This window comes from Erythrolamprus reginae, chromosome 11 (assembly GCF_031021105.1).
Source record: "Erythrolamprus reginae isolate rEryReg1 chromosome 11, rEryReg1.hap1, whole genome shotgun sequence".
In the NCBI taxonomy this organism is placed as follows: domain Eukaryota; kingdom Metazoa; phylum Chordata; class Lepidosauria; order Squamata; family Dipsadidae; genus Erythrolamprus; species Erythrolamprus reginae.
In genome coordinates, this window is record NC_091960.1 from 11,625,062 (window position 1) to 11,648,750 (window position 23,689).

The 23,689-nt window shown below is 44.8% G+C and overlaps 2 protein-coding genes across 2 annotated transcripts in view; one reads left to right on the forward strand and one right to left on the reverse strand.

The window, feature by feature from the left end:
• LOC139173994 (IgGFc-binding protein-like) overlaps positions 1 to 23,689 on the forward strand; it is an 842,349-nt gene that overhangs the window by 610,477 nt on the left and 208,183 nt on the right. The gene's annotated exons all lie outside the window — the stretch shown is intronic.
• Positions 1 to 23,689, reverse strand: part of NPHS1 (NPHS1 adhesion molecule, nephrin) — an 87,589-nt gene that overhangs the window by 5,120 nt on the left and 58,780 nt on the right. The window contains exons 21-27 of the mRNA XM_070764152.1: positions 18,141 to 18,292; positions 17,933 to 18,044; positions 12,222 to 12,403; positions 8,074 to 8,130; positions 5,290 to 5,412; positions 5,089 to 5,113; positions 2,775 to 2,865 (exon numbers count right to left, since the gene is read on the reverse strand). Of these exons, the coding sequence (XP_070620253.1) occupies positions 2,775 to 2,865; positions 5,089 to 5,113; positions 5,290 to 5,412; positions 8,074 to 8,130; positions 12,222 to 12,403; positions 17,933 to 18,044; positions 18,141 to 18,292 (742 nt within the window). The remainder of the gene's footprint in view (positions 1 to 2,774; positions 2,866 to 5,088; positions 5,114 to 5,289; positions 5,413 to 8,073; positions 8,131 to 12,221; positions 12,404 to 17,932; positions 18,045 to 18,140; positions 18,293 to 23,689) is intronic.

The following is a 23,689-nucleotide window of genomic DNA, read 5'->3' on the forward strand; positions in this document are numbered from 1 at the left end:
TCATGGTAGGGAAAGCAAGTAGGATGCGTGGCTGTATAGCTAGAGGTATAACAAGCAGGAAGAGGGAGATTATGATCCCGCTGTATAGAGCGCTGGTGAGACCACATTTGGAATAATACTGTGTTCAGTTCTGGACACCTCACCTACAAAAAGATATTGACAAAATTGAATGGGTCCAAAGATGGTCTACAAGAATGGTGGAAGGTCTTAAGCATAAAACTTATCAAGAAAAACTTAATGAACTCAATCTGTATAGTCTGGAAGACAGAAGGAAAAGGGGGGACATGATAGAAACATTTAAATATGTTAAAGGGTGAAATAAGGTCCAGGAGGGAAGTGTTTTTAATAGGAAAGTGAACACAAGAACAAGGGGACACAATCTGAAGTTAGTTGGGGGAAAGATCAAAAGCAACATGAGAAATATTATTTTACTGAAAGAGTAGTAGATCCTTGGAACAAACTTCCAGCAGACATGGTAGATAAATCCACAGTAACTGAATTTAAACATGCCTGGGATAAACATATATCCATCCTAAGTTAAAATACAGAAAATAGTATAAAGGCAGACTAGATGGACCATGAGGTCTTTTTCTGCTGTCAGACTTCTATGTTTCTATGATTCTATGAAGTAAACCAGGCTTTTCCCATTGGTTTTGTTTCTTGGATGCCAGCTGGGAAGGATCGCAAATGGTCATCATGTGATTTCAGGACTTTGCAACAGTCGTAAATCCATATAAGTTGCCTAGAATCCAAATTTGATTACATGACGGTGTTGATTGTAAGTGCATGGACTGGTTGTTTTTGTTTAGTGCTGTTGTAACTTCAAATGGTCACTGTTGTGAGTGTTCCCTGTCAACCTTTGGAAATGTCAGATTCAGAGGAGGGCGAAGATGTAGAAGCTGTCAATTACCCTGCTTTAAGAGATGTGGAGGAGGATAGTGGTGATGAGAACTTAATAGAAATCCCATCGGACGATAGTATGCATAGTAGCACTTCTTCATATAACGGGGGTGTAGACGATAGTCCTTGGTTAAGTGCCAAATTTAGAAGGTCAGAGAAAAGAAGGGAAGAACTTGGGGGAAAGAGGTTTTGAATATGCTATTCCGATTGTGTAAATTAATTAATTACCCCACATCCGGGATTGACCGAAAAGACGGATGCTTTCTGCAAAGTGAAATAGACAAGAGGGATGCTTTTGCCATTTCTCCGGAGAAGTGAGTCTTTATATTGCATGATAAAACTGGTTTTAAGCAGCATAAACCTGACCCAGAGATAAGGAAATGTTTGAAGTCGGCAGCCTGTTCATTTAGAAAGACTCTGTAGTTTTACCTGTGAGTTTGGAATGCATTTTGCATGCTGGAGATGTCTACTGACGAATTCCAATGTGGAAGAAAGTAAATAAAGAAGTGTTATTTTGAAAATCCCAAGCCTGTAAAGATCGTATCCTTGGAGCAGCCAGCCAGACCAGAACAGTCACTAATCAAATGGTTGTAAGTTGAGGACTATTCTGCATCCAATTCCTGTACATTCTGAAAATAGTATTACATACTCTTGCTGCTTAACAGACAAAGCAGTTTTTGTTCTGTCAGCTTGCTTGACAACCGTTGTGGTTACTCAGCTACTGCACCCACAGTCCCCTTGACCACATAGATGCACTTATTTGTTTATTTATTTATTGGATTTGTATGCTGCCCCTCTCCGTAGACTCGGGGCGGCTAACAACAGTAGTACAAAACAGCATGTAAATCCAATACTGAAACAGTTAAAAAACCCTTATTTGTAAAACCAAACATACATACAAACAAACATACCATGCATAAATTGTATAGGCCTAGGGGGAAAGAATATCTCAGTTCCCCCATCCATGATGGCAGAAGTGGGTTTTAAGGAGCTTACGAAAGGCGAGGAGGGTGGGGGCAATTCTAATCTCCGGGGGGAGTTGGTTCCAGAGTTCCAGGGCCGCCACAGAGAAAGCTCTTCCTGTGCGGTTCGCCAAACGACATTGTTTTGTTGACGGGACCCGGAGAAGGTCCACTCTGAGGGATCTAACCGGTCGCTGGGATTCGTGCGGCAGAAGGCGGTCTCGAAGATACTCTGGTCCAGTGCCATGAAGGGCTTTATAGGTGATGACCAAAACTTTGAATTGTGACCGGAAATTGATCGGCAACCAATGCAGATTGCGGAGTGTTGGTGTAACATGGGCATACCTTGGGAAGCCCATGATTGCTCTCGCAGCTGCATTCTGCACGATCTGAAGTTTCCGAACACTTTTCAAAGGTAGCCCCATGTAGAGAGCATTACAGTAGTCGAGCCTCGAGGTGATGAGGGCATGAGTGACTGTGAGCAGTGACCCCCCCGGTCCAAATAGGGCCGCAACTGGTGCACCAGGCATACCTGTGCAAACTCCCCCCTCGCCACAGCTGAAAGATGTTTCTCTAATGTGAGCTGTGGATCGAGGAGGACACCCAAGTTGTGGACCCTCTATGAGGGGGTCAATAATCCCCCCCCCCAGGGTGATGGACAGACAGATGGAATTGTCCTTGGGAGGCAAAACCCACAGCCACTCCATCTTATCAGGGATGAGTTTGAATCTGTTGACACCCATCCAGGCCCCAACAGTCTCCAGACACCGGCACATCACTTCCACTGCTTCGTTGACTGGACATGGGGTGGAGATGTAAAGCTGGGTATCATCAGCGTACTGATGATACCTCACCCCATGCCCTTGGATGATCTCACCCAGCGGTTTCATGTAGATATTAAATAGCACTTACCTCTGAACTGTACCCTTCGGACTGTACTGGTTGTCCTCCAGCCTTCAGCCATTTGCTCACCGTGTAGCTGTTCCCAAACCTCACTTTCCCCCTGCAATGAACCACCACACTAGGTTATAGCAAGGGGATGAAATGTATGAAGCATTTCTCAGTTACCAAGGAAATTGCCCCCATCTCTGCGTGACCGACAACATCAGCTTTTAACCCTGCTGTTCTGTTCAAAAAAACTCCCTAATGTTATGTTCCCGGGTCACCCTGACCCGGACTGAAAACTCTTCATTTGAAGTGCATGTGTTTGGTCAATTTGAAAGCTTTTTTCACTTGGAAGCAAGTTTGAACATTTCTGCACACATTGAAATGAAAATTGAAATGAAAAATTAATGCTTATTGGTTTATTTTGCTGATAAAATGTGCGCCCGCCCCGCCCCCCCATTTTTGTGAAAAATGAAAATAATGGCACACAGCAAGGCCGAGGCGTGGGGGTGGCACTTTTGTGGCCAAAATAAACAAATAAGAATCATTTTTTTCAGTTCATTTCTATTTTTCTTATGATCAGGATTGTTCAATTTAGTATATCAAAACTTTTGGGGGGAAATTCCTTAGAGATTTGTAGCCTAAAAAAATATAAAGTGAAAATGTTTGCAAGCAGCCAAGGGGGGGGGGCTTATTTCTGACTTTAAAAAAACAATAAGAATCATTTCGTTCAGTTCATTTATATTTTTCTTATATTCAGAAATGTTCAAACTACCAATCCCACACCAACTTTAGTAAAATTGAACACATTTTGCAAGCTAAACTATCTATAAATTGAAAAAATGTTCACAAATAAAGGGGGGGTCTGCCTTTTATAATCAAAATAAAGCAATATGCATAGTTTTTTTCAGTTCAATTTTCATATCATTGTGTGCAGAAATGTTCAGACCACTTTCCAAGTGAAAAAGGTTTTCAAATTGACCAAACATAAGCATTTCAAATGAAGAGTTTTCGGTCCGGATCAGGGTGACCCGGGAACAGTAAAAGTGTGACTTTTTTTTTCAGCAAAAAAGAAACCCCCCACCCCCCAAAAAAAATTCTCATAGAGAGAACCCCTGAAATGATGAAAAGTCGTGAGATTTCAAGTTTCAGATATGCAGGGGAAATTTTTTACAGGGTCTCAAACTTTGATTTCGTGTCTCACAGACCCAAACAGAACAGCACGTTTTTTAAAGATACAGTGGAACCCCGACATAAGAGCTGCTCTACTTAAGAGCAACTCGAGATAAGAGCTGGGAGGGGAGAGATATTTTTGTTCTACTTACAAGCCCAAATTCGAGATACAAGCGCCAAGGAGCTGTCTCCTGAAGCCAAACGCTAACTTCCGCGTTCGGCTTCAGGAGACAGCTGCGAAGCGGCACGCGTGTTTTAAAAGGTTGCAGCCGGCCTGGGGGGCTCGGGGGGGTGCTTGCAGCTTTCTTTCTTGCTCTTTTTCTTTCTCTCTTTTACCTTCCCTTCCTCTATTTCTTCTTTTCTTTCTCCTTCCCACCTTCTTCCCTCCCTCCCTCCCTTCACTCATTCCTCTCTTACTCTCCCCTTTCATAAGTTTCCTTGCTTCCTTCCTCTGTTCCTGTCCCTTCCCCCTTTCTTTCTTTCTTTCTTTCTTTCTTTCTTGCTCTTTTTCTTTCTCTCTTTTACCTTCCCTTCCTCTATTTCTTCTTTTCTTTCTCCTTCCCACCTTCTTCCCTCCCTCCCTCCCTCCCTCCCTTCACTCATTCCTCTCTTACTCTCCCCTTTCATAAGTTTCCTTGCTTCCTTCCTCTGCTCCTGTCCCTTCCCTCTTTCCTTCCTTCCTTCCCACCCTCCGTCCATTCATTCACCCATTCCTCTCTTGATCGCTTAAAGCCGGTCCCTGGTGCAAAAAGGGTTGGGGACCTCTGTCCTACAGGATTGGGTGGCAGAGAAGTTGAACATATGTAAATTTAAAAGTTTAAGAAAGTTTACAAGTTAAGTGAAAGAAACGTCATTATTCATTTATATGTACATGTACATTTCTTCATTAAAAACATGTCTTTCTGCATAATTTAGACTAACTTTGTGAGTTTTTTGAGGGCTGGAACCAATTAAAATTATTTACATTAATTCCTATGGGGAAAAGTCATTCGAGATAAGAGTTGCTCGACTTAAGAGCCCAGGTCCGGAACGAATTAAACTCGTATCTCGAGGTACCACTGTATTCAACATCAGATGCATCAATATGAAAAAAGAAAGAGAAAAGAAAGTGCCCCCAAGTTATAAACTTAATCCCAGGTGTCTTGCCCTCTCGCCCAGCTAGACTCACCTGGCAGAATCTTCAACCCCATCTCCTGTTAGGAGGAAAAACAAATAAAAAAGAAATTATACCACAACAGAAGAGACGAACGGATTTCTTTATCTGCATAGAGTGATCATATTTTTTTCCTGGTGAGACAGAAAAAGCAGAGCAGATTATAAGAATTTCCCCTGACCGGTGACCTATTTATAAGCGATGATCTATGCTTACCTTTGGGAGCTTGAGTTCTTTTTCTGACTATGAGGCAGCCAAGCAAAAACAAGTTAGAAACCAGCAGAAGTCCTCCTAGACCACCGAGGAGCACAACAACGGGAAGTGGCAGGATGGAACCTTCTAAGGAAAGAAAGATTGGAAAAGTGGGAGTTTATAAAAGTGAGCTTTCTTCCCGTTTGTTTCTTTATTTCTTTATTTCTTTATTTCTTTATTTCTTTATTTCTTTATTTCTTTATTTCTTTATTTCTTTATTTCTTTATTTCTTTATTTCTTTATTTCTTTATTTCTTTATTTCTTTATTTCTTTATTTCTTTATTTCTTTCTTTATTTCTTTATTTCTTTATTTCTTTATTTCTTTATTTCTTTATTTCTTTATTTCTATTTCTTTATTTCTTTATTATTTCTTGATTTGATTTGATTTGATTTGATTTGATTTGATTTGATTTGATTTGATTTGATTTGATTTGATTTATTTGATTTGATTTGATTTGATTTGAATGTCGCCCCTCTCCGGAGACTCGGGGCAGCTAACAACAATAGTGAAACAACATATTTATTTATTTATTTATTTATTTATTTATTTATTCATTCATTCATTCATTCATTCATTCATTTATTAGATTTGTATGCCGCCCCTTTCCGTAGACTCTAATCTAATATTTAAAATAATTGTAAAAATCCTAATTTAAAAACCAAACATACACACAAACATACCATGCATAAATTGTATAGGCCTAGGGGGAAGGGCATATCTCAGTTCCCCCATGCCTGACGACAGAGGTGGGTTTTAAGGAGCTTGCGAAAGGCGAGGAGGTTGGGGGCAATTCTGATCTCTGGGGAGAGTTGGTTCCAGAGGGTCGGGGCCACCACAGAGAAGGCTCTTCCCCTGGGTCCTCCCAAATGAGATTGTTTAGTAAACAGGACCCGGAGAAGGCCAACTCTGTGGGACCTAACTGGTCGCTGGGATTCGTGCGGCAGAAGGCGGTCTTGGAGATATTCTGGTCCAATGCCATGAAGGGCTTTAAAGGTCATAACCAACACTTTGAATTGTGACCAGAAACTGATTGGCAACCAATGCAGACTGCAGAGTGTTGGTGTAACATGGGCATATTTAGGGAAGCCCATGATTGCTCTGACAGCTGCATTCTGCACGATCTGAAGTTTCTGAACACTTTTCAGCCCCATCCTTTTTGCCACCAATAAGAAAAGAACCCCCGCATCAACTCCTTATTGATATAGAATTGCAATGTGTCAGCACGGGAAGAGACTTTGGAGGTCAACTTTCTGTCCAGGGCAGGATTCCATTAGTGCAGTGCTTATCAAATAAGGGAATGGCCCCCCTCCTGGCGGGGAGCATGTAGCCATGCCAGGGGGGCACACAAGCCGGAATGCTAAATTGCACTCACCGTCACGGCTCATAAATTCTTGAGGGGCCAGCGCGATGTTGCTGCTGCACCTGTGGAGGCAGCAAAATCGCACATGGAGCATCAGGTGCGCCCATGTTTCACTGAAGTTTTTTTGCTTCCGTGCATGCCGAAACACATGCTCCATGCGCAATTTTGCTACCTCCACAGGCACAGCAGCAAAATCGCGCTGGCCCCGCAAGAACTTATGTGGGGATGAGTGCAATTTAGCATTCCGGCTCGTAGCCCACCGCTGGGAGCACATGACCCCAGGGAATGTGCTTTTTTTTTTTGCCGCAGGGAGTAAGGGTTTTTTTGCATCAAACAATAGCACCCAGCACAGAGCAGGAGATATGAAGTGCAGATAACAAACCCTTAAGAGACACCATGGAAAAATATTGAACAGGGATGAAAAGAAAGGAGGAGAGAGATGGAGATAATGAGACAAATGTAAGTCTCCCGAAAGCTAAGACGGGGAAATATAACGTAGCGTATGTAGCGCTTGGCTTCACTGTGACTATGGTGGGAGACAAGGAAAGATCAGTATGTTTACAGCATGAAGCCAAATAAATGAAGGTGTCACTTAAATACATTATACCCCAATCATGCTGATAAGCCGCTTGAGTTTTTTCAGCAAAAACATGATGAATATTGCACACAGTCATTCTGGCGGAGAGTTGGAATGTGTGTGAAATGTTTACTTCTTACTGGAGGGGGGGGGGGTAACAGAAAATAATTCAGAAGCACTACACTAGTGTAAGAGCCCATTCACAAATTTAAACTTTAATGTCAACTCTGAAACTGACCTGGAGCTAGGATTAGAGATAGCTGGAATTTTGTAGTCAAAACAAAATACTGTCTCCTGGGAACCAAGGACAGTCCCAGAAATGGTCGGAAAGAGAAGGAGTGAACTTACCAGGCACCAGATGACACCTTGATTGGACCATGTGACTTTTATTTTTAATTAGGTGAAAACCGTGGGAACCTTCAGAGTCAGATTTCACTAGTTTGTGCCAATATGATATCTCCAATAAAATTGTTCTTTGAGGAATTTACCTGCTTCGGAATTCTGTTTGCTATGTATTACTTGGAACTCTGACATTTAATTCCTTATTACATCACTCACAAATATTGTGGGCATCCATAAGTAATAGCCCCAGTTGATCAAATGGAATAGCGTGGACAGCTTTGGTATTTTTTGACAATACAAAATGAACAAGTATTCACAGCGTAGAAACAAGCATCAGTGGCTCCTAAGTCTCCCTACTAACTTAATAGCAGGGATAGTAATAAAAATTAGTCCCTTGGTGGCTACCTTAAAGAAGATACCATGGTCATATTTATCCTAAGAAAGCAGGATTTAACTAGAATAAATCACCTGGTTCAGATGAGAAGGGAATCTCCGGCTCTTTGTCAACTGGTATTTCTATTATCTCTGGAAAGAAACGTGGAAAATTATCACACTGTATTATTAAAATTTTAACAGCATCGGATAGCTGGCAAGTTGTCTGGTAAAGGTATTGGGTCAGTGATGGGCTTTTATGGGTATGGTCAGGTACGCAGAACCGGTACAGAAATTTTGAATTTTTTTCTTTTTTTCCTTTCTGGGCTCTAGGTATGTTTTTTTTCTATCGCAGTAAATGAAGTTGAATGTGTATAATTTTAGAAGAGCTGTACATGCATGTGTGTGTGTACATACACCTACAGTTTATATAGTAGATAATGTATATTTTCATGTGTCTGTGTGTAATATGTATGTAGACATATGGCATATATACATAGAATTAAATAGTAATTGCATAGGATATTGTATCTCTTTGAGGCGAGGAGAGGCCAGGCACTCTAACCCTAACCCTTAATGTGAGTGATGTCAAGTTGGCCACCTTTAAGCCAGTCACATGACCTTTAAGCTACCCTCCGGTCACATGATCATCAAGCCACTCCCACCTGGTCACATGGCTGGCAAAATAAGCCACGCCCATAGGGTGATAGTAAAAAAAATTGCAGCCCTTCACAGGATTGGGCCCAAAGAGGTGCCATGTTTCTTGGTACATGTGTAGTCAGGCGGTAGGGAAAGCAAGTAGGATGCTTGGCTGCATAGCTAGAGGTATAACAAGCAGGAAGAGGGAGATTATGATCCCGCTATATAGAATGCTGGTGAGACCCCATTTGGAATACTGTGTTCAGTTCTGGAGACCTCACCTACAAAAAGATATTGACAAAATTGAACAGGTCCAAAGACGGGCTACAAGAATGGTGGAAGGTCTTAAGCATAAAACGTATCAGGAAAGACTTCATGAACTCCATCTGTATAGTCTGGAGGACAGAAGGAAAAGGGGGGACATGATCGAAACATTTAAATATATTAAAGGGTTAAATAAGGTCCAGAAGGAAAGTGTTTTTTAATAGGAAAGTGAACACAAGAACAAGGGGGCACAATCTGAAGTTAGTTGGGGGAAAGATCAAAAGCAACATGAGAAAATATTATTTTACTGAAAGAGTAGTAGATCCTTGGAGCAAACTTCCAGCAGACGTGGTAGATAAATCCACAGTAACTGAATTTAAACATGCCTGGGATAAACATATATCCATCCTAAGATAAAATAAAATAGTATAAGGGCAGACTAGATGGACCATGAGGTCTTTTTCTGCCATCAGACTTCTATGTTTCTATGTTTCTATACTATTTTTGTTGTTGTTTTACTTCCCTTTTTTTACTTCCTTACAGGAAGGCTCTGAAAACATAAACAGAATCTTGTGCCTTTAGGGGAAACGAACAGAAAGTGCAAGGAACATTCGCCAATGACTTGAACAATGTGGATTTTTTTTCCCCATGAACTTTTCAGTATTGTGAAAACATGTTTCTATAATCACCTCCTCAGTGTGACTATATAGTCCTCTCTCCTGCTTACTTGGAAAGCACTCCCTGACTCTGTGGGTTTCTTCCCCAAGCCCCCACAACTTTAACCTTGGACTGTCTACTGTTGACTTCACCCTACTACTAAGAGGTCTGTAAGAGGCGTGCATAAGCGCACCAATGTGCCTACCGTCCCTGTCCTACTATCCCCATTTATTTGTATCCATTTCACGTACAGTGATACCTTGTCTTACAAAATTAATTGGTTCCGGGACGAGGTTCTTAAGGTGAAAAGTTTGTAAGACGAAACAATGTTTCCCATAGGAATCAATGGGAAAGCGATTAATGCGTGCAAGCCCAAAATTCACCCCCTTTGCCAGCCGAAGCGCCCATTTTTGCGCTGCTGGGATTCCCCTGAGGCTCCCCTCCATGGGAAAACCCACCTCCAGACATCTGTGTTTTTGCGATGCTGCAGGGGAATCCCAGCAGGGGAATTGCAGTATCATAAAAACGAGTGCTTCGCTGGCAACGGAAATCCAGAGGTGGGGTTTCCCAGGGAGCATCAGTGAAATCGCAGCATCGCAAAAACACTGAAGTCCTCTAAACCCCACCTCAGGACCTTTCTGTTTTTGTGATGCTGTGATTTCACTGAGGCTCCCCTCGCTGGGAAACCCACCTCCGGACTTCCATTGCCAGCGAAGCGCCTGTTTTTGTGCTGCTGGGATTTCCCTGCTGGGATTCCCCTGCAGCATCACAAAAACACTGAAGTCCGGAGGTGGGGTTTTCCATGGAGGGGAGCCTCAGGTGAATCCCAGCAGCGCAAAAACGGGCGCTTCGCTGGCAACGGAAGTCTGGAGGTGGGACATCCCAGCGGCAGTGGTGGGTTTGTAAGGTGAAAATAGTTTGTAAGAAGAGGCAAAAAATTCTTAAACTCCAGGTTTGTATCTCGAAAAGTTTGTATGACGAGGCGTTTGTAAGATGAGGTATCACTGTATTCATAAATCATGTTTATAATTATATCTGTTATCTTACGCATGCTTGACCAAATAAATATAAATAATAAAATGAATAAATATCACCCTGTGAAGTAAATAGAGCTGAGAAGAGCAATTTTGGACCATAGACCACATTACTTACTGAGTTTCCATGAAAGTGTTTTTAATAGGAAAGTGAACACAAGAACAAGGGGACACAATCTGGAGTTAGTTGGGGGAAAGATCAACAGCAACATGAGAAAATATTATTTGACTGAAAGAGTAGTAGATCCTTGGAACAAACTTCCAGCAGACGTGGTTGGTAAATCCACAGTCACTGAATTTAAACATGCCTGGGATAAACATAGATCCAGCCTAAGATAAAAATACAGGAAATAGTATAAGGGCAGACTAGATGGACCATGAGGTCTTTTTCTGCCGTCAGTCTTCTATGTTTCTAAAAATTTTACTACCACACTGTGGGCGTGGCTTATGCATTTTGTTTCAACATATTTGGTCAACTAAATGGTCAAAGCAATGGAAACTGCAGTTTAATGTTTCCAAATGTAAAATAATGCACTTGGGGAAAAGTAATCCTCAATCTGAGTATTGTATTGGTAGTTCTGTGTTAGCAAATACTTCAAAAGAAAAGGATTTAGGGGTAGTGATTTCTGACAGTCTCAAAATGGGTGAACAGTGCAGTCAGGCGGTAGGGAAAGCAAGTAGGATGCTTGGCTGCATAGCTAGAGGTATAACAAGCAGGAAGAGGGAGATTATGATCCCGCTATATAGAATACTGGTGAGACCACATTTGGAATACTGTGTTCAGTTCTGGAGACCTCACCTACAAAAAGATATTGACAAAATTGAACAGGTCCAAAGACAGACTACAAGAATGGTGGAACGTCTTAAGCATAAAACGTATCAGGAAAGACTTAATGAACTCAATCTGTATAGTCTGGAGGACAGAAGGAAAAGGGGGCACATGATCGAAACATTTAAATATATTAAAGGGTTAAATAAGGTCCAGGAGGGAAGTGTTTTTAATAGGAAAGTGAACACAAGAACAAGAGGACACAATCTGAATTTAGTTGGGGGAAAGATCAAAAGCAACATGAGAAAATATTATTTTACTGAAAGAGCAGTAGATCCTTGGAACAAACTTCCAGAAGACGTGGTAGATAAATCCACAGTAACTGAATTTAAACATGCCTGGGATAAACATATATCCATCCTAAGATAAAATACAGAAAATAGTATAAGGGCAGACTAGATGGACCATGAGGTCTTTTTCTGCCGTCAGTCTTCTATGTTTCTATGTTTCTAAAAATTTTACTACCACACTGTGGCCGTGGCTTATGCATTTTCTTTCAACATCTTTCAGGGGTGGAGCTCCATTTTCACTACCCTGCTGCAATCCCTGCCACTCCCGGTCTGGGCAGTAGCCCACCCCGGGGTTCCTGGGAAGGGAGGGGTGGGCGGGGCCAGCCAGGAGTGGGATTTGGGGGTTATTATTATTATTATTATTATTATTATTATTATTATTATTATTATTATTATTTATTGGATTTGTATGCCGCCCCTCTCCGCAGACTCGATTGTCCGAACTTTACAGAATCTTAGCGAGAGGTTCTCCCGAACCCCTGCAAACCCCCAGCATCAATCAATCCCCCCCCCCGTCTTGAAGTCCCTTACCTTCTGTGGTGACGCTCAGCCCTGCGCCCCCACCTGCAAAATCACTCTCCCCAAGAGCGTTGCGTGCATTGACAGAGACATTATAGGGGGTGTTTGGCTGCAGGCCAGTCAGCGTAAAAGTTGGAGATGGTGGCGGAAAGACGTCCACGTAGAGAAAGCTGGGAGCCCCAGGCCAGTGATATCTGAGCGAAAGGGAAGTGGAGATAAAAGCTGCTGAGAAGAACAAATTCATTAAATACGTAATGTGTGACAGGGGCATCGGGCCCACGCTGTCTAATCCGTGTGTACATCTTGAAAGCATGGATAATTTCTGAATGTGGATTATTCAAATTAATAAATTCCATCTGTTTCTGCGCTGACATTGTCTCTTTTTCTAACTGCTTTTCCCTAATGGCTTTGCCTAAAGGTCTCGTCTACGTGTGTCACTTGATGGCAAGGACATTTCAGTACATCTTTGTATATTTCAGGGGTAGGCCATCCAGCTCCGAAGCAACTCTGGGTAGCATTACAACTTAAAAAAACCCCGACATTTATTTATTTATTTATTTTATTTATTTATTGGATTTGTATGCCGCCCCTCTCCGGAGACTCGGGGTGGCTAACAGCAATAATAAGACAGCGTACAATAATAATCCAATACTAAAAACGATTAAAAACCCATTAATATAAAAACCAAACATACATACAGACATACCATGCATAAAATTGTAAAGGCCTAGGGGGAAAGAGGATCTCAATTCCCCCATGCCTGGCGACAGAGGTGGGTTTTAAGTAGCTTGCGAAAGGCAAGGAGGGTGGGGGCAATTCTAATTTCTGGGGGGAGTTGGTTCCAGGGGGCCGGGGCCGCCACAGAGAAGGCTCTTCCCCTCGGTCCCGCCAAACGGAATTGTTTAGTTGATGGGAACCGGAGAAGACCCACTCTGTGGGACCTAACTGGTCGCTGGGATTCGTGCAGCAGAAGGCGGTCCCTGAGATAATCTGGTCCGGTGCCATGAAGGGCTTTATAGGTCATAACCAACACTTTGAATTGTGACCGGAAACTGATCGGCAACCAATGCAGACTGCGGAGTGTTGGTGTAACATGGGCATATTTGGGAAAGCCCATGATTGCTCTCACAGCTGCATTCTGCACGATCTGAAGTTTCCGAACACTTTTCAAAGGTAGCCCCATGTAGAGAGCGTTACAGAAGTCGAGCCTCGAGGTGATGAGGGCATGAGTGACTGTGAGCAGTGACTCCCGGTCCAAATAGGGTCGCAACTGGTGCACCAGGCGAACCTGGGCAAACGCCCCCCTCGACCCAGCTGAAAGATGGTTCTCTAATGTGAGCTGTGGATTGAGGAGGACGCCCAAGTTGCAGACCCTCTCTGAGGGGGTCAATGATTCCCCCCCCAGGGTAATGGACGGACAGATGGAATTGTCCTTGGGAGGCAAGACCCACAGCCACTCCGACTTGTCTGGGTTGAGTTTGAGTTTGTTGACACCCATCCAGGCCCCAACAGCCTTCAGGCACCTGCACATCACTTCCACTGCTTCGTTGACTGGACACGTGCATATAATGGACGAGAAGACCAAAATACCAAAGCTAAACCAAAATAAATCAAAACAAAATAGAACAAAACAGAAAGGGGTTTCATGGTCATCCTGACCCTAAGGCCTAGGAGAATAACCAGACCTTCAATGACTTCTAGAATGGTACAAGGATGGGATGAGCCACCGTGGCGCAGTGGTCAGAGTGCGGTACTACAGGCTATTTCTGCTGACTGCCGGCTGGCTGCAATTTGGCAGTTCAAATTCATCAGGCTTAAGGTTGATTTAGCTTTTCATCCTTCCAAGGTCGGTAAAATGGGGACCCAAAATTGTTGGGGGCAATAAGCTGATTCTCTGTAAACTGCTTAGAAAGGGCTTTAAAGCACCCTAAAGCGGTATATAAGTCTAAGGGCTGTTGCTATCACACAACTCTCGGGGGAGTTGAGGAATCATCCCAGAGTTATTATATGAATATACATATTTCATGCACAATACATAGCAAGTCTTGTTCACTAGGACAGTGTTTCTCAACCTCAGTATCTTTAATGTCAGGACTTAGATGGGACCTAGGGTGTTGTGTTTGGGCCTGGGCCAGCCGTTGCTCCCACAGATGGGAGAGACGCGGCACAAAGTGAATGTGAAACCCTGGCTGACAGCCAGGAAGATGTGGCAGACAGCCAGGAGGACGAGGCCACTGGGACGCAGGATTCAGCAGACAGCCCAGAGGATTTGGCATGCAGTCCCTCAGACAGTCTTTCATCCCTGGGTTCTTCTGCAGATCAATATATTGATCTGTGTAGCTGAAGAGCTATGCAAAGAAGGGATTGCTTTAAGGAGTATTACAAGTCATTATAGGAGCACCTGGGCTGGGTGTGGTTCTTATACTGAGGGCTGGGTGTGGTTCCCTTAATGAGGGCTAAAGGGATAAAAGGGAACAAAGGCCAAGGCAAACTGTGGCTGTTTATCTGTGTTATTTTGTGGTTCCTGCTCTGAAGTTTCTGTTCCGTGCCATTGGAGTTTTCAACCCAGCTTTTTCAGACAAGTGGGAGGTGAAAACTCTGGGACTTGCTATTTCCTCCAAAGATTCAAAAGGACTCCTGAAACGTCTTTGCTCATTCCAGGTTGTCTTTGTTTGTTTTTTCCTGTGTTTTTGTATGCGGCTGAAGTAAGCCTTGCACTTTCATTGTTTTCGGACACTAAGAACTGTTTTTGAGTAACCCTTTTTTGTTTATCTAATACAAGTTTGCTGATTAGCAGAGCACGTGTGTGTTTGATTTCTTTTCCTTGGACTGTTACGCATTGCCTGAGCCAGTCAGGCAGAACATAGGGGAAGAGCCTTCTCTGTGGGGGCCCCAGCCCTCTCGAATCAGCTCCCCCCCCCCGGAGATTCGTACTGCCTCTTCGCCTTTCATAAGAGTCTAAAGTTTCACCTATGCAGCCAAGCTTGGGGTCATTAGATTTCCCCCCTGGCCAATGAAGGTAGAGTGGGTTTGTTGATTGAATGGATATGTGTCTATCTTAATTGGTCCTGTGGGGTTTTTTTAGATGTAACTTTTAATTAATTATTTGGATTTCGATGTGTATTGTCTTTTTATATGTTGTAAGCTGCCCCCAGTCCTCGGAGAGAGGCGGCATATAAATCCAATAAAACTTAAACTTTAAGATCTGTGGATTTCAATTCCCAGAATCCTGCAAATTCAAGTCCAGCTCTTCTTTTTTGCATAGTGTGAAGACATGTAGATGCCGAGCCCGGCAGAATGTAGTAGGTGTCAGGCCAAAACCATTTTCTTTGGGATCTTAAGCCCACCACACTATTTATACTATTCTTGTATGCATTTTCTGCTGTGGGAAAATGGGAGGGTGGTTGTATGAAATTGTTAGACCTCACTGACAAAATTGAACGAGTCCAAAGACGGGCTACAAGAATGGTGGAAGGTCTTAAGCATAAAACGTATCAGGAAAGACTTCATGAACTCAATCTGTATAGTCTGGAGGACAGAAGGAAAAGGGGGGACATGATCGAAACATTTAAATATGTTAAAGGGTTAAATAAGGTTCAGGAGGGAAGTGTTTTTAATAGGAAAGTGAACACAAGAACAAGGGGACACAATCTGAAGTTAGTTGGGGGAAAGATCAAAAGCAACATGAGAAAATATTATTTTACTGAAAGAGTAGTAGATGCTTGGAACAAACTTCCAGCAGACGTGGTACATAAATCCACAGTAACTGAATTTAAACATACCTGGGATAAACACATATCCATCCTAAGATAAAATACAGAAAATAGTATAAGGGCAGACTAGAGGGACTATGAGGTCTTTCTCTGCCATCAGACTTCTATGTTTCTATGTTTCTATGTTAGTCTGTAGTTATAACAAATTCATTCTAGAAAGCCAAGGTCATCCTTCATCTCTGCACTTCTGCACCTGAACGGAAAGAGATGGGTGGATCTTGCCAGCCTGGCTATAGAAGATTGGACAACATGATGGGCTTGTGGGTGTGGGGGCAAGGATTTGAACTTTCAACTGAGTGGTGAAACCTGGGGAGATTCAGATTTCACCCAGATGTGCCAACATGAATGTCAGCGGTTCAAATCTCATCACCGGCTCAAGGTTGACTCAGCCTTCCATCCTTCCGACGTGGGTAAAATGAGGACCCGGATTGTGGGGGCAATAGGCTGGCTCTGTTAAAAAGTGCTATTGCTAACATGTTGTAAGCCGCCCTGAGTCTAAGGAGACAGGCAGCATAAAAATTGAATAAATAAATAAATGGGTCTATTAATAAATTGGGACTTTGAGGAATACTTTGCCTTGGACTCTGATTTAATTTTGGAGGCTATTTGGAATCCAGACCATAGGCTGGATTCCCAAGAGGGAGGGGCTGCATTGTAGAAAAATAAGAGAAAACTCAGTCTGATATTTTGATATGTGCAAAAAAAGAGGGTGAAGACAGCCCCTCCCTAACAGTTCACAAAGTATATGAACAGATGTAGAAAGCAGAATGCTTAGTCTGGCAAGATTCTGTCTACAGGCGTGGAAAGAATAAAAGAATTCAGCTTGGAAGAATCATCACATATCATTCTTGGTTTTGGGCCTGGCACATCTCAGAGTTCCTAAGAACAATTACTTAACCAAGTGATAACAGTTCCCAAGAATTCCTATATGGAACAATGAGTACTCAAATATCTCTGAGACTGCCTTCTGCCGCACGAATCCCAGCAACCGGTTAGGTCCCACAGAGTCGGCCTTCTCCAGGTCCCATCGACCAAACAATGTTGTTTGGCAGGACCCAGGGGAAGAGCCTTCTCTGTGGCGGCCCTGACCCTCTGGAACCAACTCACCCCAGAGATCAGAATTGCCCCAACCCTCCTTGCCTTTCATAAGCTCCTTAAAACCCACCTCTATCATCAGGCATGGGGGAATTGAGATATTTCTTTCCCCCAGGCCTGTACAATTTATGGATGGTATATTTGTGTGCATGTTTGGTTTTTAATAAGGGTTTTTAGTTATTTTAAATATTAGATTTGTTATATGTTGCTTTATTGTTGTTGTTAGCCACCCTGAGTCTACAGAGAGGGGCGGCATACAAATCAAATCAAATCAGATCAATCCAATATTTATTTATTTATTTATTTATTAATCAGATTTGTATGCTGCCCCTCTCCGCAGACTCGGGGCAGCTCATGACAACAACAATACAATGTAAACAAATCTAATATTTAAGTTAATTTTTTAAAAAACCCAGTTTAGAAACCAATCATACATACTAGCATACCATGCATACATTTTATAAGCCTAGGGGGAGGGAAAATATCAATTCCCCCATGCCTGATGACAGAGGTGGGTTTTAAGGAGCTTACAAAAGGCTAGGAGGCTGGGGGCAACTCTGATATCTGGGGGGAGTTGGTTCCAAAGGGTCGGGGCTGCCACAGAGAAGGCTCTTCCCCTGGGTCCCGCCAAACGACTCTGTTTAGTTGACGGGACCCGGAGAAGGCCAACTCTGTGGGACCAAACTTGTCGCTGGGATTCGTGCGGCAGAAGGCGGTCCATGAATGAATGAATGAATGAATGAATGAATGAATGAATGAATGAATGAATGAATGAATGAATGAATGAGAGTTACATTGATTTAAAGCACCTTTCTCCATATTGAGAGATGGGATGTTTATCTCCATGAGCCCTACCTGACACGAAAGCTTTGCTGCAGTCCTCCATCAAAACCTGGGATCCACTCCAAAGCCAACCAGTTGTGACCTACACTGACAACTTTGAACCCCGTCGGTGGGTCAGGACGACCTGGCAAGAAATGACCAAAGTAGCTCAAGTTAATTCAAATAGTACAAGGATTTTTTTTTCCACCTTCAAATTTCCAGATTCCCAGCTGCTCCTTACTTGTGCTGAGTAGCTGGATGTCAAAGGCATCTGTGCCCAGTTCATTGCTGGCCATGCAGGTGAAAGTGGCATAGTCGAGCATTGCGCTCACGTTGGCAATGGTTAAGGTGCTGGTGTGTAGAGAATCCTCGTAGCTTGTGACCACGCTATACCTGGAGAAAGAGGACGACATGGGTTATGTCGTAAAAGTGGTGCAGCTCAGTCGTCATTAAACATTTGGCAAACAAAATGCAGTGACAAACTGAGAAACAAGAGAAATCCAGGATGGAGGGGAAGCAGGAGTATGGGAAGAGCAGAGAGGGAGAAGGAGAGAGGAGAAAGGAACAAGGAGAGGGAAGAGGGACAGGGGAGAAGAAGGACATGGACAGGGGAGGAGGAGGAGAAGGAGAAGGAGATGAGCGGGGAGGGGAGGGGAGGGGAGGGGAGGGGAAGGGAAGAGAGGAGACAGGGACAGGGATGGGAAGAGAAGGAGAGGGGGAGGGGAGGAGGAAAGGAGAGAGGGGAGAAGAAGGAAAGGGGAGAGGAGGAGAAGAAAAAAGAGAAGAGAGTAGCAGGGTGGGGAGGGGACAGGGGAGGCTTCTCCCTGTCTTTTCCAACCCTGTTTCCTCCCATGAGATTCCCAGAGAGGCCCCACAGAGGCTTCTCCCTGCCTTTTCTGACCCTGTATCCTTCCAGGAGATTCCTAGAGAGGCCCCATGGAGGCTTCTCCCTGCCTTTTCCAACCCTGTTTCCTCCCAGGAGATTCCTAGAGAGGGCCCACGGAGGCTTCTCCCTGCCTTTTCTGACCCTGTATCCTCCCAGGAGATTTCTAGAGAGGCCCCATGGAGGCTTCTCCCCACCTTTTCCGACCCTGTTTCCTTTCAGGAGATTCCTAGAGAGGCCCCACGGAGGCTTCACCCAGCCTTTTCCGGCCCTATTTTCCCCCAGGAGATTCCTAGAGAGGCCCCATGGAGGCTTCACCCAGCCTTTTCCGGCTCTATTTCCCCCCAGGAGATTCCTAGAGAGGCCCCATGGAGGCTTCTCCCTGCCTTTTCCGGCCCTATTTCCCCCCCAGGAAATTCCTAGAGAGGCCCCACGGAGGCTTCACCCAGCCTTTTCTGGCCCTATTTTCCCCCAGGAGATTCCTAGAGAGGCCCCATGGAGGCTTCTCCCTGCCTTTTCCGGCCCTATTTTCCCCCAGGAGATTCCTAGAGAGGCCCCACGGAGGCTTCACCCAGCCTTTTCTGGCCCTATTTCCCCCCAGGAGATTCCTAGAGAGGCCCCATGGAGGCTTCTCCCCACCTTTTCCGACCCTGTTTCCTTTCAGGAGATTCCTAGAGAGGCCCCACGGAGGCTTCACCCAGCCTTTTCCGGCCCTATTTCCCCCCAGGAGATTCCTAGAGAGGCCCCATGGAGGCTTCACCCAGCCTTTTCCGGCTCTATTTTTCCCCAGGAGATTCCTAGAGAGGCCCCATGGAGGCTTCATCCAGCTTTTTCCGGCTCTATTTTCCCCCAGGAGATTCTTAGAGAGGCCCCACGGAGGCTTCTCCCCGCCTTTTCTGGCACTGTTTCCTCCCAGGAGATTCCTAGAGAGGCCCCACGGAGGCTTCTCACCACATTTTCCGACCTTGTTTCCTTCCAGGAGATTCCTAGAGAGGCCCCATGGAGGCTTCTCCCTGCCTTTTCCAACCCTGTTTCCTCCCAGGAGATTCCTAGAGAGGGCCCACGGAGGCTTCTCCCTGCCTTTTCTGACCCTGTATCCTCCCAGGAGATTTCTAGAGAGGCCCCATGGAGGCTTCTCCCCACCTTTTCCGACCCTGTTTCCTTTCAGGAGATTCCTAGAGAGGCCCCACGGAGGCTTCACCCAGCCTTTTCCGGCCCTATTTTCCCCCAGGAGATTCCTACAGAGGCCCCATGGAGGCTTCACCCAGCCTTTTCCGGCTCTATTTCCCCCCAGGAGATTCCTAGAGAGGCCCCATGGAGGCTTCTCCCTGCCTTTTCCGGCCCTATTTCCCCCCAGGAAATTCCTAGAGAGGCTCCACGGAGGCTTCACCCAGCCTTTTCTGGCCCTATTTTCCCCCAGGAGATTCCTAGAGAGGCCCCATGGAGGCTTCTCCCTGCCTTTTCCGGCCCTATTTTCCCCCAGGAGATTCCTAGAGAGGCCCCACGGAGGCTTCACCCAGCCTTTTCTGGCCCTATTTTCCCCCAGGAGATTCCTAGAGAGGCTCCATGGAGGCTTCACCCAGCCTTTTCCGGCTCTATTTTCCCCCAGGAGATTCCTAGAGAGGCCCCATGGAGGCTTCATCCAGCTTTTTCCGGCTCTATTTTTCCCCAGGAGATTCTTAGAGAGGCCCCACGGAGGCTTCTCCTCGCCTTTTCTGGCACTGTTTCCTCCCAGGAGATTCCTAGAGAGGCCCCACGGAGGCTTCTCACCACGTTTTCCGACCTTGTTTCCTTTCAGGAGATTCCTAGAGAGGCCCCACGGAGGCTTCTCCCCACCTTTTCCGACCCTGTTTCCTTTCAGGAGATTCCTAGAGAGGCCCCACTGAGGCTTCACCCAGCCTTTTCCGGCCCTATTTCCCCCCAGGAGATTCCTAGAGAGGCCCCATGGAGGCTTCACCCAGCCTTTTCCGGCTCTATTTTCCCCCAGGAGATTCCTAGAGAGGCCCCATGGAGGCTTCATCCAGCTTTTTCCGGCTCTATTTTCCCCCAGGAGATTCTTAGAGAGGCCCCACGGAGGCTTCTCCCCGCCTTTTCTGGCACTGTTTCCTCCCAGGAGATTCCTAGAGAGGCCCCACGGAGGCTTCTCACCACATTTTCCGACCTTGTTTCCTTTCAGGAGATTCCTAGAGAGGCCCCACGGAGGCTTCCCCCTGCCTTTCCAACACTGTATCCTCCCAGGAGATTCCTAGAGAGGCCCCACGGAGGCTTCCCCCTGCCTTTCCAACACTGTATCCTCCCAGGAGATTCCTAGAGAGGCCCCACGGAGGCTTCCCCCTGCCTTTTCCGACCCTGTTTCCTTTCAGGAGATTCCTAGAGAGGCCCCATGGAGGCTTCCCCCCACTTTTTCCGACCCTGTTTCCTCCCAGGAGATTCCTAGAGAGGCAGGGAGAGGGAAGGAGAAGGAGAGGAGTGGGGAGGGGAAAAGAGGAGAGGAGAGGAGACACGGAGGAGGAGAAGGAGTGAGGAGGGGAGGGGAGAAGGAAAGGGACAGGGGAGAAGGGAGGAGGAGGAGAAGGAGGAGTGAGGAGGGAAGGGGAGGGAAAAAGAGATTGGGAGAAAGCAAATAAATCTTTTCAGCATCCTCTCTATTCTTATATGTGATTTCTGACATTTAAATATAGCAAATTCACCATATTGATTCGTTCCATGCCCCATTCTTCCTCTTGCAGACATAAATGCATTTGTAACATTTCCCCAATTCAACCGAGTGCCAAACTGATTATCAAACTTCGGCTGGCTTAGGTTGGACCCCAGCCACGTTGGAACATCTTTTAAGTTACACATTTAATTCCAAATAGAACTGAACAGAATATTGTCAGCCTTCAACTCCTGCGAGATGCTTAATCCCCACGCCCACCTCCGTTTTCCCAAAAAGGAGTTAAGCCTCTGCAAGCTGAGCGCAAATGTTTGGGAATGTCTGTAAGCAAACGCGAACTTCCACTGCCCTTTTTCCAAGGCAGGGAAACTTAATTTGATGGAGAGAGACAGGAGATTTAGCAAAAGATTTACAGCGCCGCTTGCTTATGTATAAATTTCTGCCCTTACAGCCTCACTGAAATCAAACCATCTTTGACTTGCAGAAACGTAATAAAAAACGAATCGGACAATAACACAGATATTTGATACAAACTACCATGACACCCCCACCCCACCCCCAAATTGATAAAACATGCATCACGACAGGCTTTCATAGTTGGGTCCCAGTGTCGGATGCAAGTCCATAAGTTATGTGGTTTGCACTGTGACACGGCAATATATTTGATCTTTCTTCTTTCTCCTGCAGAGCCTCATGGGCAGTAACCAAAATGAAGCTGATAAGGGACCAGGAGATAAAATTTCAGGTGCTGCAGGTTGGCCTCAATAAAATTTATTTATTTATTTATTTATTTATTTGTTTTGTCACGTACCTATTGGTGGTATACAAAGATATAATAATATTTATATACATGATACTAGTAAAAGAGAAACATTAAGACAGGGGACGGAAGGCACTTTGGTGCACTTATGCACATAGGAATCGGGAGAGGTCAACAGTGGATAGTGTCAGGGTAAAGTTTTGGGGGTTAGATGATGATACTACAGACTTTGATAGTGAGTTCCATGCATCAACTACTCGGTTGCTAAGGTTGTATTTCCTGCAGTCGAGTTTGGAGCGGTTTCCTTTAAGTTTGTAAGTTTAAGTCAAGTTTAAGTTTGTATCTGTTGTATGCTCGTGTGTTGTTGTGGTTGAAGCTGAAATAGTCGTTGACAGGAAGAACATTGTAGCAAATGATTAGATAAGAACATAAAAAGAGCCATGCTGAATCAGGCCAAAGCCCATCGAGTCCAGTCCACACCAATTGTCCACGGGGATCTTGAGCAGAAAGAGAAGGCAAAACCCTCCCTTTCCCTTGACCCCCCCAACAAATGATACTCAAGGGAATCCTGCCTGCCTCAACCAAGATAGACAACATCAGCGGTGTCAAACTCGATTTCATTGAGGGCTGCATCAGGGTTGTGTTTGACCTTGGGGAGCCGGGGTGGGTGTGGCCAGCTCAATGTCACTTGTGTCATTCGCTGCCCATGGTGCAATGGCCTCCTTCAACCCTCTGCCAGCGGTTAAATCTACTTTCCTACCAGTTTGGAAGTGTGTGCATTGCAGGCACTTTTTCACCCTCTGTGATGTCCGGGCAGATGGGCAGAGCCTCACGCTGCCGCTGCTACCAGTTCTCTGAACCACTAGACGTGCCCAATTCCTGCAACCGTTCTTCATATGTTTTAGCCTCCAGTCCCCTAATCATCTTTGTTGCTCTTCTCTGCACTCTTTCTAGAGTCTCAACATCCTTTTTGCATCGCGGCATCCAAAACTGGATGCAGTATTCCAAGTGTGGCCTTAACCAAGGCCTTATAAAGTGGTATTAACACTTCACGTGATCTTGATTCTCTCCCTTTGTTAATGCAGCCTAGAACTGTGTTGGCTTTTTTTTTTCATTCTGTCCGTAAGCAACCTGTATGGTTTTGTCCAGGCAGTCATCCAAAGTTAAACCTCCTCGCCTTTCGCAAGAGTCTTAAGACCCATTTATGTCACCAGGCATGGGGCAGCTAGACCAGTGATTTTCAACCTTTTTTGAGCCGCGGCACATTTTTTACATTTACAAAACCATGGGGCACATTGAGGGGGGGGGCGCTAAAAAAATTGGACAAAAAAATTCTCTCTCTTCCTCCCTTTCACTCTATTTCTCTCTCCCTCTTTTTTCTCTCTCTCCATCCCTCTTTCTTTCTCTTTTCCTTCTTTCCTCTTTTTTGCTCTCTTTCCCTCTCCCTCCCTACTTCCCTCTATGACTTTCTCTCTCCCACCTTCCCTCCCT